At 46.5% G+C, this 25678-nt stretch overlaps 1 protein-coding gene across 1 annotated transcript in view; it reads left to right on the forward strand.

The window, feature by feature from the left end:
• The window catches only part of LOC144680673 (CUB and sushi domain-containing protein 1-like), a 2611816-nt gene that overhangs the window by 2376289 nt on the left and 209849 nt on the right, over window positions 1–25678 (forward strand). The window contains exon 49 of the mRNA XM_078541910.1: window positions 24750–24938. Coding sequence (XP_078398036.1) covers window positions 24750–24938 — 189 coding nt within the window. The remainder of the gene's footprint in view (window positions 1–24749; window positions 24939–25678) is intronic.

Below are 25678 nucleotides of genomic sequence, written 5' to 3' on the forward strand. Positions count from 1 at the left end.
CCCTAACTGAGGCGTAACCAAGGTCTTGTACCAGGACACAATGAATGTTTGATAGTGAATTTTTTGTGAAGTACAACCTCGGTCTTCAGGCAGTTCGAAATCCATTCCTGACAACGTTCTGCCTTTGGGTATTCAGTCAGTTCTCAGTCCATGGCAACAAGTTATGACTAATTCTGCAAGATTCTATCTTGTAGGGAAGCTTCTTGAGGTGCTTCCCAAACTTTTTCTCACCGGGACCACAGTCCGAGGCTTTGAAATTGCTGTGACTGCTGGGTGGGACCTGTGAGAGTGGGGGGAGTCAGAGTTTTTAATCTTCACATTTTTAAAAAACTTAACTTTTCACTTGGTTTTCTTAGGCAAGGATTGGCCATTTTGGCCATGCCCGCCATTAAAAAATGGGAGGATTTAAAGGATCCTCATAGCTGGTGACATTCAGTCAGCAGCCACTGGGGTTGCGACCCCAAGTTTGGGAAGCCTTGGTCTACCAGGTTACCCGCATCCACTAACCTCGTGATTTCTTCAAAAAATGCAGTGTAATTCATCAGACATGAGCTTTCTGCATGTTGGGTATCCCTGATATGTCCTTTTCATGTTCGCATAGGGCATCCGTAATGACTGCTTCATGCATCTTATCCACAACCAACAAGTTACATTTTAATAATATACATATCTGAATGTGGAGCTAGGAGGGGCAGGATCCCACAATAAGGCCTATCTTGGGCTGCTGTCTCCTGCTACCACCCACCCCCCGCCCCTCCAAATTACATTATCCTCACTGCCTCCTGACTCATTGCTTCTTGACATATCGGTTCCAATTGTCTCCCTTCCTGATCCCTGTTTGTCAACTCCGCCCCAAACCTCTCCCCCCTCCAACCTTTACAGGTCACCCCACATCTCCACTTATCCAAGTGCTGCTGCTGGCTTTGCAATGACCTAACCTTTAATCCCACTTCGCTGATGAACTTGCTGTTGCTCTCTACAGCTCGCCCACTAAATGAAATTAGGCCTGAGGACCAATATTGGGTGCAACTCACTGCTCAGACGCAAGGCCTCTAATTTCTGGGTTGATGGCTTTCAGACTGATTCCTATTTGGTGCATGTGATTTTTTTTTATTGCTGGAAGGCTGTGATGTTTCTGTTTTAACTCTTTATGTGGAGCACACTGCTTTTCTTTTCCTAACAGGGAACAGGAATTTCTCATTATCATTGCGGATGCAGCTATAAGTAATCCACTGACATTCTCCTCAGCTTAGTCTTCAAATATGTTTAGAAAATGTACATATTTCATCAACAATGCTGCTTTCCTTTACTTTATTTCTTTCATTGCTTTTATTCAGTAACTGGAACTCTCATGAGATGCATTCTTGTGAAGGTGACAGGAGTCTCGGCTGCCAGCTGGTGAGCGGGTGAGACCCCTGCGTCGCCTCTTTTTGAGTAGCCCCGCCGCACCATGTGCCGCTCAGGAACTTAACAGGCCAAAGGCAGGTCTCCCCCTGGGATCAGAGGTCCCACCCACTGAGAGCTGCTGGCCAATCAGAGCCCGGCAACTCTTCTGTACTCAGCAGCTCTACCGCGGAGGCGGTGGCTGCTGCTGGTACGACAGCCACCTGAGGCCTCAAATCACCAAGGGAACCAGGCATAGGTGAGTGATGTTGCGAAATGGGTCGTGGGGTGGGGTGCCAAGGGGAGAGGGATGGGGGAGCTGGCAGCCAGGGCAGGAGGGTGGCTGTCAGTGACCCCCCACCCCTTCCAGATGTCGGGTCCCTCGATCAAGCATTGAGTGCACTTGAATGAGGGAACTCCCCTGGGAGCTCACAAGCACCCCTGCACAGGTTTGTTTGTTGTGCTCCCTGTATGGCGAGTCTCCCACCTGCTGCTGGGTTAATACCGGCAGCAACAAGATGAAGCCTTTAAATGGGAAAATTGCTCATTTAAGGGCCTCAAATAATGACAGGGCAAGAAGGCCGTCGTCAATGGGCCTTCCTACTCTGGATTTAATCGGGGTGGAGGCAAGACAGTGACAGGGGGCCCCCCGCCGCTACCCTCCCGCCTGATTTATTGGCCCCCTACCACTCAACTTAGCACGGGAGAAGGACTCAAGATTCCACCATTCCATGGGCCAGGGTTTTTAGGTCAGCGTGCAGGTGTGTGCCCGACACATCCAAGCGAGAAATAAAGCACGTTGATGTCGGCCGAGTGTGCTGACGTTGACGTGCACCCTTGCAACATTTCGCTAGGTGGGCGCGCGATGAAGACAGAGACGCGCCTGCCATTAATTAACTAGCTAGTTAAGGCCCTTGAGACACCAATTGTCTCAGACTTTACATAGCCCGTGCGATTTTCAGGCCACCGCATGGGCAGGCCACATTTTCAAAAACCTCATTCATGGGCGGGATAAGAGGAGTGAGTGGGCTCGATAACGCGAGTAGTTTGAACTTTAGCTTATAACTTGGTGCTGCTTGCTTGTGTGAACAGGACATCTTCATTTTGCTTCAGAGCTGCTTTGACAGAAATAAGAGGCTTCAGTTCAGGACTCCAGAGGATTCATATCACTTCAGTCCTTCCAGGTATCAGACAGTCTTCCTTTCCCCTTGGAATGGGGATTGTGGTCTCTGCTGGAGGCACCTCCTCTGAGGAGGAAGAGAGGGCCAGAAGGGGAGGAGGCCAGTGTCCCGATTCAGCTTCCAGGGGAGTGACCTGTGGGAGGAAAGGCGCAGGCACAAGGGGCGCAGGGCCAACAGGAAGCCCAAGGCAGAAGCGGCTGCAGAAGATGCCACTATCTTGCCAGGGTTTACCGGCGGCGATGCAGCTACCTCAATATGTCTGAGGTGCAATGCCGAAGGAGGCTCCGCCTCTTAAGGGAGACCGTGACCTCCATCTGTTAGAGGATTGGGCCTGAGATCAGCTCCGACAGTGTGGGTGGACACCCCATGCTAATGGCGCTGAAGGTCACAGTGGCACTCAACTTCTATGCCTCCAGCTCTTTCCAGGGGTCAGTGGGTGATCTTTGTGGAGTCTCCCAATCAGCTGTCCACAGTTGTCAAGCAGGTGACAGACACTCTGTTCAGGCGTGCATTGACTTTCATTCACTACCGTACGGATGAAGCCAGGCAGGCAGAGCGAGCTAGAGGCTTTGCAACGATTGCTGGGTTCCCCTGCGTCCAGGCTGCAATCGACTGCACAATGTGGCCAACAAGGCGCCAGTGGGTGAGCTGGGTGCCTTCGTCAACAGGAAGGGATTCCATTCCATGAACGTGCAGATAGTGCATGACCATAGGATGCTGATTGTGTAAAGTACCCAGGCAGCTCACAGGACGCTTACAACCTGAGACACTCCCAGGTGCCGAGACTTTTCAGTGCTCCAGCGCGGCTGGATGGCTGGCTGCTGGGTGACAAGGGCTATCCCCTCAAAAGGTGGCTCATGATGCCTTTCCGCCATCCAAGAACAGAGGCCCAAGCAGCAGTACAATAGGAGTCATGCCTCCACAAGGGTGGTGGTAGAGAGAGCCATAGGTCTTCTCACAATGCGCTTCCGATGCCTGGACTGTTCAGGGGCCGCACTCCAATACTCCCCAGATCGTGTGTCGCTGATAGTGGTTGCATGTTGCGCTCTCCACAATTTGACAATGGAAAGGAGAGACGGAGTGGAGGAAGAAGATGTTGATGCAGCTGCTCTGGCAACAGACGTTGAGTCCAGTAGTGAGTCCGAGGACGAGCACGCTCAGGAGAATGCTGAGGGGATAGATGCTGACCTGGGCAACCTCCAGGGAGGCAGGGACACCCGGGAGGCTTTGATCCAATGCTCCTTCAGCTAGCCTTCCAAAAAAGAACCACCACCACATGCCAGGGCTGCAGGCTCCATACTCGATCCTTGACAGGAACATTTGCTTGGTCAACAACATACACTGTGCCATTTCAATAAAGTTTAATGAGAAACATGTCACTCACAACATCATGGGTTACCCTGCACCTTCAGGACTAATGAAGCACCCAGAGGTTTGTTGTACAAAAACACATTTAATGATATGGTGCCTGGCATACATCATACAAATGAAATTGAGAAGTGTTATCCATGACACCAATGAACAATTAATGTAAACGTTGGGGAAACAAATATCACCCTTGATCAGGCCATGTTGTGATTAAGGTGCTTTATGTTTACGCTTGCAGGTGCTACGTCTAGGTGCTCCCCCCTCGCTGGCACCGGCATTGGAGACAGCCTGCTCACTCTGCTGTCCTGTTGGCCTTGATGACCATGGCAGGCGTCCTCTGGCCCGTGAAGCCTGTGCTGGCCCCGCCAGGGAGGGAGCGGCCAGTGCCATGGCTGGCATCTCCCCAGTCGCTGCAGCCTCATCAGATGTCACGGTCACTGGCAGAGGGGAGGAGGTGCTGCTGCCATCATGCGGAGCGCCCTGAGAGGAGCCCGCTGAGATAACAGGCAGATTGTGTGCCAATGTGAGGTCACTTTGGACCTCCCTGCTCACCATTGATGGACGGACACCTAGTTGGGATGCTGGGTGCCTCATCCATCTCCCACACTGACATTGACCATCTGAGGTCATTGCCGGTGTGAGGGCTTGCAGGTCCGAGCCCATCCCTAGGAAGCCTTGATTGTTCTCCTGGAGGAGCCTCTCCACGAGAGTCGCCACTCTCTCCATGGAGGAGGCAGTGCACATGGTCATGAGGGTCATTGCATTGCTCATGCTCCGCATGGACTCCACAATGGAAACCATGGCATGCATTCCCTCATGTATCTCCGCCAGATCCTCCCGCACACCCTGCTCGACTTCCAGCATCTGCTGCCTCAGAGACAACTCCAGAGGCACATCATCAGCCACCGACTGTGCATGTGCCTGGTCCCCAGCAGTCCTCTGACTGCCTGTGCCTTGGACACCCTCTGCCTCCGCCTGCACCTCAAGCGAGTGTGATGTGCCCTCACCAATGTGCACCGCGATACTAGCCACTGATACCAAGGTGCTGGTATCTGCGCTGGTGCCGGTTTGGCTGAGAGAGTGTGACGTAGGTGCGTTGTGATGGTTGCTGCCCACTGGGGTTAGTGATGGGCCTTCAGGCTCCTCACCCCGATGGGCTGCTGGTGAGCCTGAAGGGAAGACCATGGACATGTCATTAGTTGAAGTCATTCCACTGTTACTGTGTATGCCTGGCACCCCGATCAGGGTGCCCTAGGGATTCCCTGTTCGGGGCTCGCATCAATATAGAGACTACAGTGGAATGGTTGCAATTACAGACATTCTTATCTCAGTGCACTGCCCTCTTACCTCCCTGCGGCACCCCAACCTCACCACGGCCACTTGACCTAGGCGCATGGCACCTCTCCAGCTCCAGGGCCTCTGACTCATATCGAGTGAGGATGAATAATGGGATGGTCCTCCGCCAGTTCACAACCTCTCGGCATTGTTATGAGTTGTGTTCTCCTGAAAGGACAGAGGAGCATTGATTAGTCCACCTGGTACCTGCATTGCCATTGCAGCCTGGCCAACCCCACCTGAGGAATACCTTGCAGGGCTCAGCTGATTCGTGACTCTGGAGCCGCAAGACACTCAGTCCAAGCAGCCAGGGCTCACCCCCTTATCCAGATGCTGCCTCATTGACATTTGCCATTCACTCAGAACTGAGGTCCAAGGGGGGCAGTGGGCAGCTCCTAACTGCTGTGCTATGTGACCTATGCCAACATGGTACTCACCCTTCCCGATTGCAGGAGATCATTGAAGCGCTTCCGGCACTGCACCCATGTGCACCTCACCACATCATAGCAGCTGACCCTGGATGCCACCTCCTCCCAGGCATTCTTGGTGAGGTGGGGGGGTCTCCTCCTCCCATCCCTGGGGACAAGAATCTCTCTCCGTGCTGCCACCTCCTCCAGGAGAGCAGCGAGACACTCATCAGAGAAACGCGGGGCCGGCTGCCCGACGACCTGCCCTCCCGTCTGCCACGTCCACCCGCTACGCTCTCCATCACGAGGTCCACATCCTTAACTGGCTGCCTTCAAATAGTTGCCGCGGCCGCATTTGAATTGGCCGCCGGGTCGCCATTGGACCTGGCAGACATTGAGCACTGGCCCCCGCTCGCCCCTTGTCGCTCATTCCGTAGCTGTGTCTTACGCTGGCCGGGCCTGAATTGGCCTGCCCACGTAAAATTGCGGTGCAGAGCCAATCGCGGGTGGCAGTCAGCTTTCTGACCGCCCCCACTGGACCAGCCCGACGAGGGAAAAATTCTGGCCATGGTGTCTGTAGGCTTAGAAGATAGCCAGCCTGCTCTTCAAGATGTGTATTTTATCAGCTGTGTTGACCATTTTTATTGTTTCTATAAAGTTAATGAGCACTGACAGAAGTTTATCAGAAGCATAATAAGCTTTTTCCTTGTTTCAACTCTGAACTAACATTCTGCTCAGTGATTACCTTTCTCAGGCAACCAGAATTCATCCTTGACACTCAAGTTCAACCCTTCCATGAAACAAACGACTTGTGTGATTCTTAACTACTATCTGTTACATCCTGTGATAGATTTCTGAGTTGATGCTTCTTTTTTTAGTTTTGCTCATGTTCCATGTTGGGAAACCATGAACCAAAATAACTAAATTTACAGAATGACCCCCAAATAAAGAAATTACCAACAAGATTTCACTTTTTTGTAGCTTTTATTTTAAGATGGATCAGAACCATGTAAATTAAACATGAAATAAACAAGCACTCCCCTTCAGCATGTATGGCATTACATAGCTACACAGCTTCACAATATGCTATTCTTTATTCACTCAGGGTAGGTTCAGCATCCTATCCAACAACAGTTTTCACCTCTGAGTTTCATGGATGTGATTGTGTCAGCAACACTTCGATGAACCCCTCTCCCTCGGTGATGACTGTCCTGATGGTGTAAATTTCCAGGGTTCCTTTTGAACTGACCAACTCATAACACCCCAGTTCACAGTTTGGGCACTTCTGGTAAAACACCCAGATCTTAGGGTCTCCGAGCTATTCTCCCAGCCTTCCAGTGTTTTTAGCCTCGGAGCTTCTGCATCTGTGTGCAAGTTGTCTTCTACCTTCAACTCTCCTTTGTGTCTTGCTGGCAACACCATTTTTGTATGTTAGCTTCCTTCCTGTTGATAATGTTTCCAGGTCACATGGACCAGTATTTCATATTATCCAAGAAAATTACTATTGACCACTTTATAATTGATGCAAACTCCTTTTCAGACATTCTTAGAAACAATTACAGACTCCATAGCATTTGAAAGAAATTTCAAATTTTCCCTTCTGAGGTGCTTCTGGGTCAAAAGTCATCACAGTTAATAAATAGGATCTTTTTTTTCCTGCACCATGCTTATTTAGATTTATGCCACAACAGTACCACCAACTCTTGCCTTGAGCTTTTTTACCTTTTCATTGATTAATATTTAACTTTTTGACAGTGATTCCTGGCTTAGCTTTCACTGTGCTTGCTAATAATATCAGGGGCCACACTTCCTTCAGAATATATTCTGTCTCTAAAATATTTTAGTGCAACTTCTGCAAAGTGTAACTTTCAATAATTTACATTAGCAGCTCACCAGCTACATCCTGGAATTTGCTCACACTTCACTGCTTACTCCCTTAATCATGTATAGAGCTGATCCAGTGTCCACCATAGTTTTTGCTGAGCCTAATGAAGGAGGATGTTACACACTTAAGATGTGAAATTGGTCTATGCCATTAGCACAAAATGAGCTCATCATGAATCTATTTTTTTTGGCCCTGCCCGATCTTCTTTCCACTGAAGTTCACAGGATGAGTGCTCCAACTCTTTTTGGACGCTCGTTTCCTAGTCTCACTGTTGCCTTTGCTTGGTTTGAAATTAAAAATCTCAGCAATATTTTCCAAGACAATGGAAGCTAAAAACTGGCGCAGTGTGTGGCAGGCTGCCAATTCTCTACAAGCCCGTTTTGCGCTGCTGGCATAGATTAATTGCACCCCACAGTGTTTTATTTGTGCATAACTGTGCATTTCTGCACTGCTGTAATCATCAATGCTTCTAGTATTGGTGGCAAACCTTTCTTGCAACTCCTTACTATTGTAGTGCAAGAGTAAAGCCGTTTTCACTCCCATAACTTAGTATGTTATGTATCCTCTGCGCAAAGACAGGTCCTTGGTTCATTTGCTGCCAATGCTTCATCCCAGGTTGTTTTCTTGGCTCTTGTCATTGGTGGTTTGCCATTGCCTTCCACTCTCAGGCAGGGCAAGGAGGAAGGTCCCAATTCTACTCAGCCAGAACGGGAATCAAACCTGCGCTGTCGCCATTATTCTGAACCACACGCTAGCCATCTCACAAACTGAGCTAACTGGCCCCCATTTAAACTTATATCTATATCCTTTTGTTCTGAATCGCTTAACCACTGACAATAGGAGGATTGAGATTTGGCATTGGCGGGGACACAATCCAGGCAGTAGCAGATTGTCTACCTATTATACACCCTGCCTGATTTTTCTTTCCAATGTTTTCGACCATAATTTTTTTTGATATTCTTTGCCCCATCGCTAGCATTCCACCTATTGTTGTTGCTTTTGCCACTCAGTCTCCGGTTTTGTCCTGTGTGTTTAGAACAGGGTTTGATGCATAGTTAATCTCATTACATTTTTGATCATAAGCATTAATATTTATTCATCAGAAATGATTGTGTGCTTCAAATTTGCCTAATTCTAACTGCTCATCTAGCTGAATACACAAAATCACCAGGAGAGTCAGCAATTGACAAAATAGTTACATTAGTAAGCTTGGGAGACAAACTCACCAGGAATGGATATAACTCAAATTAAGCTTTGTTCTCATAGTAATCTAGTAAGGTAGTGCAGTAGATGAGGTGTAGTCTCACTGTCTGTCCAAGCAGGAGAAAGATGTTAATCTAAACCAGAAAGGAACCAATTCATCTACCCCAAATCTCCTGATACAGTAGAAGGTGACATCCCAGCTAGTAAGCAATCCTTGTGTTTTAAAGTCTATGGAAATTAATTACCCTTTCTCAAGTACAAAGGATTGGTGCTTGAGTCCCTTTGTCTTGGAAATACCTGCAAGGATTGAGCTTAAATTGCTACTTTTCCTTATGCGGCAAGGTCCCATTTTATGTCCTTGGAAAAGGGGTTAATTGACACGCTCAAAGAAACATCTTGTTCTGTCTTTCTCAGCTCATCAGTTTGTCTTGTCTCAAAGTGCTTGTGGCTCACTGAAGGAGGTCTTGTAGTGCTCTGTGGACATTACATATCCCAATGTGGAAGAACCCAGTCCAAGTTTAGTATTGTGTCTCTTGTTATTTCTGTATGTGAAGAGGAACATAAGTTAAAAGTTCTGTACAAATATGACAAGCTGCTGTTTTGGCCCTTGTCATTGCTTATCTTCTATTTTCAATAAGTAGATTTCCTATTTTATAGAGTGTATATACTTCCTCTATTCAAAATCTAGGAGATACAAGGGGGCTTTTGTGTCATTTTAAGCTTAAATGAGGGTCTCTGATCAACCCCAGGATAGTGTTATGGTTTGGACTTTGTACATAAACAGTCACATTTATGCTGTAGCATAAGCAAAACTTGCATTTAGAAGGTTCCCTTGGTATTGAGCGTGACACAAGTATCTGACTTCAACAGTGAAAACATGGATAAAGGTGATCCTGTTTTCCGTCCTTCAGATATGCATGCTCTTCCTAATCTTCTACATCTCAGGAAAGTGATTGAGTGATGTGTTGGAGTAGACTTGACAAGGCAGATTGAGGGTGTGGAGTGATGCACACAGCAGGATGTAGGTGAATCTGCAACTGTACTTACCTTTTCTGCTTCACCTAGATCATTAGAACACTTCTTGCACTGAATCAAGGAGGGTGGCATGGTGCTCTTGCTGCTGACCTTCTGGACCACCTCCAGCCATACCACCTTCGTGGCAGCAGCAGGTTTCTTCCTCCCACTGCTGGGAAGAGTATCTCTCACCAGACCATCACAGCCCACAGCATGGCATCAAGCGATGTAGTGTTAAATCGAGGCTCAGCCATTTACCATCCTGAGTCCGTTCTGAAACTTGACCCTATCTTGGCTCAATTTCCTAACTCCTCCAATTCCATCTCTGGATTGTCCCTCCAAATACTTCAATTGAGCTGGTATCATGTGTCAGTATCACATTGATGCCTGCAGTCACACATTCAATGCCAACACTAGATGTTCTATTGTTGTCAGGCATCAGCATTAAAATACCACAGATTGATATGCTGGAACTTCTGGGTTTCCCAACCAATATCAAACCCAACTGCAGCTCTGAACGCACCTCCAAATCATTTAGTTATTAATGGGGTAATGAGCTCTTAATACAGCTGTTGTGCTTCAAGTCAGTTACTGAGATAAGGTTATCAAGTCTTTTTTTTCTCTGATTTGTTTTCCACATTCTGTCGATTTGCCGTTCTTATCCTTGTGTTATACAGTGACCTCGTGCTATCTGTGGCTATAATTATGATTTGTTTTTTAATCTGTTGATATTGAGTTAACATAAGAATAATGCACTGAAGAGAACACTTTTTGTGCTGAATAAGTGAGAGTAGACTGTTATTGATCACTTGCCACACAGAATGCTGACACTGCTGCCAGCTAACCAGCCTAATAGAGAGATGGATGCAAAGCTTATTGCCTTATTGCAATTTCAGGTGTTTTCCCCTTTGAGATTAAAACAGAAAATGCTGGAAATACTCAGCAGGTTGAGGACAGAATTAATATTTCAGGTCAATGACCTTTCATCAGAGCCCTCAGAGATAACTTGAATTTTTTTTTAAATGGACTTTAATTCTCTGAAAAGGCTGGACGTCTTGGTTTAATCACCAGCCCCCTCTCCCATAAATGTGCTTGGGATCCTGTAAAAGCTTTCGATACAAAGAGGCACCTAGAGGAATGACCTGCATGCAGAAGCTCTCTATATATTGATGAAAACTGCTTACAAATCCCACCAAACTGTAGAAGGGCTTGTTTTCCTTTTGAACTGGAACAAACAGCAGAGCCCCTTTTGCTGGTACATTGTACTCCACCAGAAAATCTTACAGAAAGGTACAAATTGTACAATAACCTATGATCTTGCAAATGATCCTATCTGTTCAGCAGACTGACATTGAATTAAAATGCGTGATGCAGACACAGTGTGATTTGTGATAGAATCAGTCACTGCTCTTTTTAAACACAGCACCAACTTCTTCTGTTGCATCTTTTAAAGTGTAAATCTAAAATTACGTGATTTACAACTTATCATGCAAGATTTACTCTCTCAAATCTGTAAGAATCCAGCTTTTTCCTGTGCCGATTGTAAAGAGATTTTCTGGAGGGTTTTTGCAGTAGGTTTACCTGATGCAAGTGGTTTTCTTCAGAGCAGATTTAGTATTCATCAGTTTATCCCTCAAATTGTCACTTAATTTTTGTCAAAAAAAAAATCATAATCAGGGTGGGGATTAGTAAGGGAGACTTAGAATTTGGGGTGGGTGGGGTGGGATGTATGGACATTGGATATGGACTGTTAACTTTATTTCAACAATGACAACTTACATTTATATAGCACCTTTAATGTAATAAAATACCCCAAGTGCTTCACAGGAACAGTATAAAACTAAATATGGCACCGAGCCACATAAGGAGATATTAGGTCAGATGACCAAAAGCTTGGTTGAAGAGGAAGGTTTTAAGAAGTATCTTCAAGGAGGAAAGCAAGGTAGAGAGGTATTGAGAGTGAATTTCAGAGCTTGGGGCCTTTCGGTGAAGGTGCAGCCACCAGCAGAGTGATTAAAAGCAGGGTTGCTCAGGAGGCCAGAATGTGATTAATGCAGATAACCCGGATTTTTGTGGGGCAGGAGGGTGATGACCTGTGTATGTTTTTTTATTTCTGTGTTCATGTGTATATTCTGTGTAGGTAAGGGTAAACTGTGCCTGTGTGTGTCCAGAATTAATCAAAGGTGAGGTTGTTGAAGTTGTCAGATTGTCTGTAGAATCTAAGGGATGAAAGACCAAAGGTGATCTTGCATTTTGCAATGAGGCCTTAAGGTATGCCTTAACTTATAAGGAAAGAGGGTAGATCTGAAATTTGCATTTGGGGTGAGTTTTGAAATTGATTTGTAGCTATTGCATTTCAAAGGAGCCTCAAAGGCACAAAAGAACATATCCATTTTACAGGAGATTGTGAGTAAACAGGGGCAGGTGTTTTGAATTTTATTGACCTGAAGTAGAGGTGAAATAGGAACGTGGAAGATTTTGATATTCGGGAACGTGAGCTTTCAAAGGGACATTTAAAGACAATGGAGAACTAAGGTGAAAAGGTATTTATGAAAATGGGTTTTCAGCTGTCATGAGTTGCTGTGGGAGAAGTCCGACTGAAAGCCAACTCCTGTGTCTTGGGGTGCTGAAAAGCTGTGAAAGTTTTTTTAATTGAAGAAAGCAACTCCGTTTTGGGCCAGGAGAATATTTGTCCTGAGAAACAGTTGGTTTTGAATTTCCCTTTTGCAAACCACAGCAGCATGGATTTGTCCTGGGAAGTCATGGCTTGTACTCCTGTTCAAAGCGAAAGCAACTCCTCAGTTTGGATTTTATGGTTAAAAATCTATAAGGGTTGTTACCAAAAAGAGAGTTGTATTGTGTACCTTTGATAAAGCACTTTAGGGGTTATTTTGTAAGATTTCTTTCTAACTGTGTATCTTTTATCTTGTGCATGTAAGTTTTATCTTTTCTTTCTTTTAATAAATAGTTTAATTCTTCAAACTTTAAAAGTTATCACTGGATTCCTATGCTTTTGTGTTCAGTAGCTTTCCCCCCCTCATTTCTACAATATAGAAAAAAAATACAATCAGCCAAGACAGATTTCAATTTGAGATCTCACTTGCTGAGCACTAACATCAGCTGCGGTTGTAACAGAGGAGATTACAGAGAAGGGGAGGCACAGGCCATAGAGCTATCTGAAAACAAGAAGAAGAATTTTAACATCAAGACCTTGCTTGACTGGAAGCCAATATAGGTCAATGAGCGCAGGGGTGATGGGGAATGGGATTTGCCATGAATTAAGACACGGGCAGCAGAATTATGGATGACCTCAACTTTGCAGAGCGCAGAATGTGGGAGTTTAGCTAGAAATGCATCAGTCAATCCTAGAGGTGAAAAAGCTATGAATGAAGGTTTCAACAGCTGACGAACTGAGACAAGGCAAAGTCAGGCAATGTTACAGAAGTGCAAATAGGCAGTCTCAGAGGTGACATGAAGAATGGGGGAGACAATGGTGTAATGATAATGTCACTGCACTAATCATCCGGAGACCAATGGGAAATTTTCCGTGCCTGCTGGCATCGGGCGTGGTTGGTAGCGTGAGCAGACAATATGGCGAGAAGGCCAAAAATTGGTTTCACGACGTTGTGAAACCAGTTTGCAATCATCCATTCTGCCCGTCAATGGAAGGCCACATTGCCCGCCGTCAGACATCAGGAACCTCATTGTAATACGTCTGCATATCATTTTAAGGCCAGCCCGCCGGAATCATCCCCCAACGCTGGATCATCACCCAAGTCGGCGGGAAAACACGTGGTTCAGAACACGTCTTGACGAGGGTGATGTGCAGAAGCCGGGACTTAATGCCAGGGCCTTGCTCACATCACGGACATCTGAGAAGCGGAAGATGCTGGAGCCTGACAGCAACAGGACCCTGGAGGAACGTCCATCGCACGCTGGGTGGATTCTCATGGACGTGGCTCTGCCGTGAAGCAGCTCGTGGAAGGTGGAAAGTCACTATTGAGGGTCTGCTCACAACGGATGATCATCAAGGGGGTGGAGAAGAAGGTCTAGGTTCTACTGGGAGGGGAAGAGGTGTCGGGGGAGATGAGGTTGTGGGGGGAACGAAGGTGTCGGGGGGATGAGGTTGGGAGGGGGAAACAAAGTTATCGTGGGGGTGAGGATGATGGGAGAGCGAACATGTTGGGGGGTGAGATTCGGGGCGGGAGGGAGTGCGGTGGGGAGGAGGGTAACAGATGGGAAGACACAACTAGGGAGGTAGGTGTAAGGTGGGAGGAAGGTGTAAGGGAAGGAGTTCGGTGGGGGAAAGGAGTCCGGGGAGAGGGAGGAACCTGGGGAGGAGGAGGAGTCTGGGGGAGTCTTTAAATATTTTTAAAGCAGAGCTAGATAGATTCCTGATTAACAAGGGGGTGGAAAGTTAGCAGGGGGAGGCAGGAATGTGGGGTTGAAGTTACAATCAGATCAGCTATAATCTTATTGAATGGTGAAACGGGCTCAAGGGGCTGAGTGGCCCACTCCTGCTCCTAATTTGCATGTTCAAATGAGAGGAAGGAGTAAGGATGGAGGATGAAGTAAGGGTGGGGGAAAGAGTAAGGATGGAGGAAGGATTCAGAAAAGGGGAAGGACTAAGAGTAGGGGGAGTCTCGGGGTGGGGGGGCTGGTGGGGAAATAGTTCCAAGGGGGGTGGGTGATAGGAGGGTAATGGGTCCAGTGGGGGGGGGTGGGGGGAGAGGAGTTCCAAGAGGGGAGGAAGTCTGGTGGGGGCAGGGGGAGATGTCCAAGCGAACGTGTAAGGTGGGGGGGGCCTCTGTTGAACCCATGACTGCCTCCTGGGGAGAGAACTGAAGGTGGGCGTGGTAGGAGGGAACTGTGAGAATGATCGAGGGCAAAGTGAGGTAGTAGGCTGGGAGGGTGAGGATGGGACTGTATTGGTAGAAGGGACAGTGAGGGTGGTTGGAGATTCGGAGGCAGACACGACCCTGGGGGTGGGAAGGAGGAGGTCGGGGAGGTTAATGTGGATTGGTCGGGAGGAGGTTAATGTGGATGGTAGGTCATGGTGGGGAGGTTAAAGGTGATGCCAGTGGAGTTGACAGTGATGGGGGAAAGGACATGGGTGACTGGGGGAGAGGAAGAAAAATGTTGGATGCACCATGCTTGCTAAATTTTAAGTGAAGTGAGAGTCACGGTGGGCGAGCACAGGTGCTGCATGGGAGTGTGATCAGTGGGTGGGCAGAGATGCAGGTCAGCTCAGCTTTTATTATGCATTCAAAGGATGTGGGCTTCATTGGCTGGGCCAGCATTTATTGCCCTTCCCTAGTTGCTCTTGAGAAGGTGGTGGTGAGCTGCCTTCTTGAACCACCGCAGTCTATGTGGCGTAGGTACACCCACAGTGTAGTTAGGGAGGGAGTTCCAGGATTTTGACCCAGATGGACAACTGAAAGCGAACCCCAGCAGGCAGCATTGAAAATGCTTAGGACATTGAGATTAGTATGATGGGGGAACGATCTGCATGCGTGGCAGAGTGCTTGCACGAGGCTCTGAAAGGCACTGCCACAGTCACACTTCTCCCTCCAGAATCATTTGTGGGCTGACTGCATGCAGCTGAACTGCATCATTCCCCATCCACCTCTCCCTCCCCCCACAACAGTTGTGGGGTGGGTGGGGAAGATACAGTGAGAGGACTCGCGAAGCTTATCAATGAAGCTGAAGGACACCATTACACATTATTTAGTGAAAGTAAATATAGACCAGAAGTTTGAGATCAGTGGGCGGGCGCAGTCGGTGGACCCGGGAGCGGCTGGGAAATGGCCTGTCGCCTGCAATTGGCCCCCGACCATGATTTCACGCTGGCTGGCCAATTACTGGCCTGCCAGTCTGAAAGGCGCGCTGAAATGCTCAGTGCTGCCGGGGTGCGGGGGCAGGAGGAGAGCGAGCGCTGAAGTTAGTGCAGGGGAGCGCTCACAGAAATCTCCCTGAAGACAAGAGAACTGCCTCAGGGAGCTGAAGAATTCAAATCCTTTAAAAACAGATTTTAAATTCTGGAAGAAATGGTCACGCATCAGAAATAGTCACCTGGACACATATAACGTGAAAATTCTGTGCAAACGTTTTTTTTTAAATTTAATGACGGAAACCTCATCCCACCCTTGGATGAGGTTTCCTGAAAAATGCAAAGGCCGCCTGTCCGATTCGCCTGCCCGCCAAACTTAACATTGGACGAGCAGTGAAAAACCCCAGTTAATTAAGCTGTTAATGGGCTTAATAGCCATCTTAGTTGTTGGCGGGCACGTTTTGGAGTTTTGCATGCGCCCACCGATCGAAATAATGCGCGAGTGTGCAATGACGTCAGGAAGATCACCCGACGTCATCATGCGCTATTTTACGCTTGAGCATGTCAGGCGCACGCCTGCACACCGAGTGAAAAGTTCTCCCCTTGGTTTCAGATTATTAAGTGACAAAATGTGTTTACCCTTGCAACCAACTGTGATCAGAATTTCTTAATCTTTGACTGCCTTAGACTTTTAGGTGCTGCCCTGATGTCCGCAGCAGGGGCGGAGATAGTCTGTGCAATAGTGAACCTTGCTGCCTCTGTTGACTGCAGCATGGGTCCTCTGGAGAGCCGAGACCTTGAGGGCCCTGGCTTGTTTTGGCTGTCCTCCTGTGGGCCAGTTGCTCCCTCTGCGGTGACAGAGGACCAGGTTGAGGGGCTCACAGGCAAAGGGGACTGGGAGGGAGAGGACAGCCTCTGACATTCCTGAGTGGATGATCCAGGGGTGTTCAGCTGCCGCTCCTCCTCCGCTCGAGTGCCTCAGGGCAGTGTCATAGAAATATAGAAACAAGGAGCAGGAGTAGGCCATTCGGCCCTCCGAGCCTGCTCCACCATTCATTATGATCATGCTGATCATCCAACTCAATAGCCTGCTCCTGCTTTCTCCCCATACCCTTTGATCCCTTTCGCCCCAAGAGCTATATCTAACTCCTTCTTGAAAACATACAATGTTTTGGTCTCAACTACTTTCTGTGGTAATGAATTCCACAGTGTCACCACTCTCTGGGTGAAGAAATTTCTCCTCATCTCAGTCCTAAATGGTCTACCCCATATCCTCAGACTGTGGCCCCTGGTTCTGGACTACCCCACCATCGGGAACATCCTTCCTGCATCTACCCTGTCTAGTCCTGTTAGAATTTTATATGTTTCTATGAGATCCCCCCTCATTCTTCTGAACTCCAGCGAATATAATCCTAATCGACTCAATCTCTCCTCATATGTCAGTCCCACCATCCCAGGAATCAGTCGGGTAAACCTTCGCTGCACTCCATCTATAGCAAGTACATCCTTCCACAGATAAGGAGACCAAAATTGCACACAAGGTCCCGTACAATTGCAGCAAGACATCCTTGTTCCTGTACTCGAATCCTCTGGCTATGAAGGCCAACATACCATTTGCCTTCTTTACTGCCTGCTGCACCTGCAGGCTTACCTTCAGCGACTGGTGTACAAGGACACCCAGGTCTCGTTGCACATTCCCCTCTCTCAATTTATAGCCATTCAGATAATCTGCTTCCAAAATGGTTAACCTCACATTTATCCACATTATACTGCATCTGCCATGCATTTTCCCACTCAGCTTGTTGAAATCACACTGAAGCATCTCTGCAACCTCCTCACAGCTCACCCTCCCACCCAGCTTTGTGTCATCTGCAAATTTGGAGATATTACATTTAGTTCCCTCATCTAAATCATTAATATATATTGTGAATAACTGGGGTCCCAGCGCCCATCCCTCCGGTACCCCACTAGTCACTGCCTGCTGTTCAGAAAAAGACCCATTTATTCCTGCTCTTTGTTTCCTGTCTGCCAACCAGTTTTCTATCCATCTCAATACACTACCCCCAATCCCATTTACACGCCAATCTCTTATGTGGGACTTTGTCGAAAGCCTTCTGAAAGTCCAAATAAATCATATCCACTGGCTCCCCTTCATCAACTCTACTAGTTACATCCTCGAAAAATTCCAGTAGACTTGTCAAGCATGATTTCCCTTTCGTAAATCCATGCTGACTCTGTCCGATTCTGCCACTGTTTTCCACGTGCTCAGCTATTAAATCTTTTATAATGGACTCTAGAATTTTCCCAACTACTGACGTCAGACTGACTGGTCTATAATTCCCTGTTTTCTCTCTGCCTCCCTTTTTAAATAGTGGGGTTAGATTAGCTACCCTCCAATCTGTTGGAACTGTTCCAGAGTCTATAAAATCTCAGAAGATGACCACCAATGCATCCACTATTTCTAGGGCCACTTCCTTAAGTACTCAGGGATGTAGATTATCAGACCCTGGGGATTTATCGGCCTTCAATCCCATCATTTTCCCCAACACCATTTCCCTACTAATACTGATTTCTTTCAGTTCCTCCCTCTCACTAAACCCAACATTTCTGGTATGTTATTAGTGTCCTCCTTTGTGAAGACAGAACCAAAGTATTTATTTAGTTGGTCATCCATTTCTTTGTTCCCCATTATAAATTCCCCTGTTTCTGACTGTAAGGGACCTACATTTGTCTTCAACTCCTTAAGGGGTAGGAGCACCTGAAGGGACGTCGAGGTGCCCCGTTTCCCTCTCGCATTGCCACTGCATGAACTTGCCCATGGCTACCGTGATGGAGTGCAGGTCTGCACGCATCTCCGTGTTCTGCTGGACCAGGGTCTCCATGGCATCTGCCATCCTCCCCATGGAGATCTCTATATATGCACGTGTGGGCACCACTTCCTCAGAGAGCAGATGGACGCACTCCGCCAACTTGCGTGCCACTCTGTTGAGGGCTTCCAACAGCTTTGTGTAATGTTACCCCGCCTTCTGCTGACTCTCCACGATGAGTTGGAAGGCTGAATCCAGAGGCTCTTCATCTGACTTGGACCCCACAGATGACTCTTCCCCAGCAGTCCTCTAAGTGCCGGGGAGCTCGATTGAACCTGCCTCCTCCTTCTGCGGACACAAGTCCATGCAGTGACCACCATATTGTGAACCCGAGCCTGCTCTAGAACTAGGTCCCACCGAGGTGTGTGTCTCTGCGCTGGAGGAGGGTGTGTGTAAGTGCTGTGACGGGCCTTCCAGGCTGATAATTTCCAGCTCTTCAATGGAGAAGGAGTCCTCTTTGCTGGAAGTGAAGATGTGGATGGAGCTGAGGGACCAGCTGGCTAAGGGTGTTGGTCACTTGGCAGAGCTCCCTGTGAACCGGAGTAGAGATAATCAGTGCCTGGCAGCAGTCAAAAGCAGGAGAGAAAACACTCACAGTTGCATTGAGAGAGGGATGATGTGGTGCAGGATCTTCACGAGGGCGTTCGCTGTCGACCTCACTGTCGCCGCAGGTGAGGTCCACGTCCGCTGCAGTCAGTGCGATGGCACGCTCCTCAAAGTGAGTGAGGGGCCTAATGTGGGCTACTCCACCCCCAGTCTGGGACCTCTCCCTGCTGTTGTAAGCCACCTTCTCCTGCATGAAAACAGATGGAGTGTGTGTGAACACATGGCACCGAGTGGAAATTTTTGTGTGGTGAGTGAAGCCCTGGACAGGATGAGGACACAAACCCCAGAGGATATGAGCCTAATGGAGATGTGAGGGTGTGTGTGAGAGTTAGTGGTGTTGTCCCTTGAGTTGTGAGATCCCTGTGGATGTGTGATGGGTTTGTGAGTGTGTGAGTTGAGAGTGATGAGAAGAGTGACTTACCCTGGCAGAATGGATGAGACCATTCATCCTGTTGGGCACTGGGTGGCTGTCCTCTTTTGCAGGACATTGATGCCACCTCCCCCAATGCTGGATTGGTGACCTTGTTTGCTGGTCTTTTCCCAGAGCAGGGGTAGAGGACATCACGACGGGCCTCGACTGTGTCCAAAACACGCTCAGGGGATGCATCATTAAACTTGGGGGCTGAAGTCTTCTTGCCTTTCAGGGCCATATCTTCTGTGCAGCAGTCCTGGGCTGGAAGCCCTGAGTGGGGTGCGCGCGGCTGCACTTTAATTATGGTGCCCAGCGTGAGGAAGCGGTGAGGCGATGGCATGGTGGGCGAATGAGAGCCCAACCATCATCAAATGGCATGTTTTCCAGGAATGCATACTTAATAGGACCATAGCTTTGGGACGATATGACGTGTGAAGCCGCCATTGCGGCCAGTGGGCAAAACATCCTTTTTCCCACCCGCTACCGACTTAGTGCAAACCTGGGATGATTCCACCCCCAGACTAATGCTCTGGAAACTAGGTTCAAATCCCACCATGGCAGCCGGTGGAATTTGAAATCAATTAACTAATAATCCTGGAATTGAAAACTAGTCTCCATAAGGGTGACCATGAAACTATCATTGTCATAAAAACCCATCTGGTTCACTGATGTCCTTTAGAGAAGAAAATCTGCTGTCCTTAACCTGGTTTGGCCTACATGGAACTCAAGAACCACAGCTATGTAGTTGACTCTTAACTGCCCTGAAATGGCCTAGCAAGCCGCTCGGTTCAAGGACAATTAGAAGTGGGCAGCAAATATTGGCCTTGCCAGCGTCACCCATATTCCATGAAAGAATGTTTTTTAAATGTGGTCGGAAGGTCATCCCAAAGTCAAATATGATATCAAGATTGCGAACAGACGAGTTTGGTCTCAGACTGTTGCCAGGGAGAGGGATAGAGTCAGTAGTTAAGCCCCACAGTCAAATAGCCCTTGCTGACATTAATTATCTCATTTACACATACCGGAAAATTCACCAATATTGCACCCAAAGGGAATGCGAACTAGAGAATCAATACTACTGTGTTGTAGCCCTTCCTGCCATCATGATGCCGCACTTCTTTCCTCCTGGGACAACAGACCAGGCAAATTACCTAGTAGGACCATAGGATCTTACAGCACAAGACCCATCAAGCCTGCTCTATTCTCTGAAAAAGCTATCCAATTTCCCATTTCCTGCTCTTTCCACATAGCTCTGTTGTTTTCTCCCTTCCAGGTTCATACATACATACGTACATATGAATTAGGAGCAGGAGCAGGCTCTTCAGCTCCTCCAGCCTGTTCCGCCATTTAAAAAGACCATGACTGATCTGATTGTGCACCCAACTGCCTACCCTCTCCACCCTTTGACTCCCTCGTTAGTCAAGAATTTATCTGCCTCTGCCTTAAAAATATTCAATGAACCTGTCTCTACCGCTCTCTGAGGAAAAGAGTTCCACAGACTCACAACCCTCTGAGAGATAAAAATTCTCTTCATCTCCGTCTTAACTGGGAGACCCCTTATTTTTAAACCGTGACCCCTGGCACTGGCCTAACCCACAAGGGGAAACTTCCTCTCAGCATCCACTCTGTCAAGTTCCCTCAGGATCAAAGTTCAGCTCTCACTCTTCTAAACTCCAATGGGTACAGGCCCAACCTGTTCAACCTTTCTTCATAAGATAAACCCTTCATCCCATCAATGAGTCAAGTGAAACTTCCCTGAACTGCTTCTCATGCAATTATGCCCTTTCTTGCTATTGCAAGGTGCAAGTGAATCCTCTTCCACTCCCCCTTCAGGCAATTCATTCCTGGTCATAATAACTCGCTACACAAATACACAAATAATCTCCCGTCTCACCTCTGCCTCTTTTGCCAATTGTCTGCACTGAGAACCCAATCAAGGTTCCTAGTAAACTGATGTTTTCCATGGATGTCATCATGCTTCTCAAGTAACATTTTAGTGGCTTTCCTTGAAAATCCTGGATAAGGAGTATTGATTGAACTAAAGTCAGCTAAGTCATGCAGAAACGGCTCGTGTTATGAATCTTGCAGTCATGTTTTGTGTGATGTGAATCTGGATTCAGCCTTCTGATTAAACATTACTGCACTTGAATGAGATGAGTGAGCACTTGGTGAGCTGACATCAGCCACTCTGCATATATAAGTACCACAGAGCTTTTTGTCAGGAGACATTTACAGCTAAAAGCAGACTTAACCACCACTGGAAAATTCTGCCCATGGCGTCTCTGTAGGTTTGGCTCACATGTGCACTTATAATGTCAGAACCATGGTAAGTCTGACTGCTGGCACTACAAGGTCTAGGGCCACAATGAACAATTAAATCTTCTAATTATTTCTAAATCATTTAAATAACTTGAATTCAAGATGTCATAACAATATTCCAAAATAACTTTTTTTTGCAGCCAATGTGCTTTGGATTTTTCCCCTGTTACTCGGAGTAAGTTCAACAGTCAAGCTTCAATTCATATTGTTTATGCTCCAGACCTGTCCATGCAGCTATGGTTACACTGTCCACTGCAGTGGAGAAAGGCAGAAGAGTTGAGAATAATCAACTCTCATCAGCCACGTAATCTAGTGGAAAGCTGCACGCTCTGGGCCATACCCGCCTTGAGCTTTTAAAACCTGGCAAGAGAAATATTTTAACCAACTGCATGTCTACTGCTGCTGATGAAATGAACTTGAGACCATTTCTTGGGTCCCAAAGAAGGTCAAAAATCATATTAAGCCATGGTTATTTGGCAGAATGTAAGGACGTGGAGATTGTGCTGACAAACTATGTGGAGAAATTTCTTCACTCAAGAGGTCGCGAACCTTTGAAAGAGACGTCAAAGTGTGGACGCCCAGTTATTGGTTTTATTCCAGTCAGTGATCAACAGGTTTTTTGATACCATCGAGTCAAGGGATTCAAGGTAGTGTGGGAAGGTGTAGTTGAGGTGGAAGGTCAGCATGATCATATTGAATGGCAAAGCAGGCTTGAGGGGCCAAAAGGCCTACTCCTGTTCCTCTTCCTTGGACTGGATTTTTAAAACAGCCTAGGGTCTGGAGTGGAGGAAGGCAGGCACGCAATTTGGCACCGCTGGCCTCCCTGGCAGTCCCTTGTCACGATCCCAATCCTCAGCCATTTTGAAAGAGGTCAGTTCTGGATCAGGTCCGCTGCCCACTGGGAAGTGACAGGTACCTAATCGAGGTCAATTAGATTTATTTAAGAGGAATTCCCAATTAGTAATGCGAGCAGCCCTTGTTGGCGTGTAGAGGCCGCTCAGGGAGGGAAGGGGGGCACAGTGGATCAGTGAAGAGATTCTCCTGCCACCCCACCACACATGTAATGGCACTGGGCCACAGCTGCAGCCCCCAATGGGGCTACCCCTCCAAGATCACGGCCAAGCAGCTGTGGCATTTAAAAAAACAAAATAAACTTGATTTCCCTTGTGAGAATGCAAACAGCAAAGGATATCAATAGCTCCCACCTTGGCTAGTGGAGCTGACAATCTCCAAGCGCTGGAAGGCTTGCCATTGGCTTCCAACTTTGGGAGCCCTACCAAAACTCTAAAAGGATCATTTGAAACCAAGTCTGTCAAATTGTCAGATGTATTCAGCACACTTTTATTGATTGTGCATCTGAACGGCAAACTATTTTACCTGTTTTTATGTTAGATTTGTGTGGAATATATTTTTCACTATAAATTAAGATTTAACTGCAGTTTCAATTTTCATACAAGAGATTGTGCTGCATAATTATCAATTGCCTGCTGAGTTTATAAAGCTTTTTTTTTGGAGGAGTTCTAGGTAAATCATTACCTATGGGTCCTACGTATTTCATGCACAATCCTTTCACAGTGGTTAACATCTCTTTACTTTATAATGTTGCAGTTCTTCACGAGGTTTGAAGCAGTTTATAATAAGTTATCCCGCTCCACAATGACCCGTGTCTCTTCATTTCCCCATGGCTTATACTTCTTCATGACGAAACATGTCATGATAATAACCCAAAATACCTTACCTGCCCATTGTAACTTCCACCACTTAAAAAAGACTTTGTAGCTGCTTTTACATCAAGTTAACATTGTGCTGCAGCCTCTTCCTCCCATTGTATGGCTTTTACATGACCAATAGCAATACGAAAGTATAATTGTCAGATTCATTGAGGAAGATGGTTGAGAAAACCCATGTGTTAAGAGATAGCAGTGTTCGCACTAGTGCAGGATAAATGCAGCCTACATCTCTAAGGCTTACACGGTCTGCGGAATGGCTTGCAGCTCTTCGTGATAACATAGATCTTCATAGCAGCTCAGCTTTTTAATAGCTCATAGCTTTTTCATGGCTGATATGAGCTACTGAACAAAATAAGATGCGCATCAGTCAGTTTGCATGATTGGAAACTTAGCATCAGAATTGCCAACAAGTTTTGGAAAAATGGCTGTTTTGAAAGAGACTCACCACTTTTTACATATGTTCATTCAAACGTCCATTGTCTTCCAGAACAACCTGACAAGTGTATCTCTGAAATTTAAATGTATAAAAAAGCTCAGTGACTGTTCATTAAGATTCTTTCAGATTGAAAACTGCATTATTTTTTGGTTACTCAATTGAGTAGACCATTTGTGATGATATGGCTTTTCAGTATATTTGCATAATGGAGCCCAGGGAATCATGACCAGAAGTCAAAGAAACAACTTCAAATAATTCCATTGTTTAATAGATGAATCGTAATGTGAAGCTTTATATCTGGCTTGATGGCTTTATTGGTGGGGTGGGTGGGGAGGGGAATTGGAATTTAGCAAATATTATGATTACCTGAGATCAGCTCTTGTTTCTGAGTTGCTGAAAGGCTGGGTTGCATTTTAGTGGACTCCGGGAGAGTGCAAAGTGACCGACAAGAATAACACAAGCCAGTGGAGCAACTGCTGGAGTGTGATTAGCTCAGTGTCACAGAGGCATTAAATCATGATGATAAGTAAATAAATTAGTTTGGAACCGGTGTGACTTCCTTCATAAGAAGTGAACATGTGAGAAACATACAATAGGTCAGCCAGCACCACAAAAGAAAAGAAGGATTAAGGCTAATGTTTTCGATGGTTGAAGATTTCCAGCATGTACTGTTATTTAAGGTTTCCAGCAATTTTTATGTTTTCTATTGAGATTTATGTTTGTTGAATTATGAGTGTTGAAATTCAACGGAGAACCATTTTTTGTGCTTCCAGCTTCCTATTGCAGCTTGAACAGTGTCCCTTTGAATGGCGGAGTGTTGAATAAGACAGTTGGCGCTCTCAACAGCGTGGTGCAGTTTCATTGTAAAGCCGGGTACCGGTTGGTTGGTCGGAGTAATGCTACCTGTAGGCGGTTTCCGAATGGCATGTATCAGTGGGATGCTGCAGTCCCACTCTGTCAAGGTAAGAAGCAGTAATGGCTAATATAAATAAGTAGATAATTCAGTTCTCAATGCACTGAAATGGCATTTTCCCTTTTAGATTTCTGTCAAGGCTAAAGAGACCTGTCCTATTTTAATTACCTCCTATTTGTGTACCATTGACGAATGATGTCAGTGCCACTAATTGAATATAATGCTGTGACACTTTCTCTCACTTGTGGTTGTTTGAATGATGAGGTATGCCGTGTAAATCATACAGTTTGTTTGTGGTAATTTGCTGATTTGGCACAATCATCCCAAACATGTTTTTATTCAAAGTTCTTTTGAATCCATCTGTGTGCTAGAGACGAACTATGCAGCTATTTATTCTATGTTCCTATTAATTACCGTAACCAGTACACTGATACTTTTATTTCTATCCATCTTATTAATCGTTTTCTCTCTGTTCGAATGTGGGAGTAGTTTACCCCTGTTATTCTAAAACCCTGTTTTCTCTAAGAGCAATGAATTATCTAACAGACAAATTAAGCAGTTTAATAAAATAGAAATGGCTCTTTTTTTTCATAAATTCAATTCAACTCAAACAATGTTAAATCGAAAGAAGTAGACTGTATATGTAAGGATGTATGAATGTAGTTTAATCAATCAAATCCTAAACTTGGGATCTCCACCGTTCTTTTCAACCAATTAAATCCGCAAACTACGCAACCAAACAGATGCTAAAAATCTTACTGCTGGTGCTTTTCATAATTGGTCCAGTAA

This window comes from Cetorhinus maximus, chromosome 5 (assembly GCF_964194155.1).
Source record: "Cetorhinus maximus chromosome 5, sCetMax3.hap1.1, whole genome shotgun sequence".
In the NCBI taxonomy this organism is placed as follows: Eukaryota; Metazoa; Chordata; class Chondrichthyes; order Lamniformes; family Cetorhinidae; genus Cetorhinus; species Cetorhinus maximus.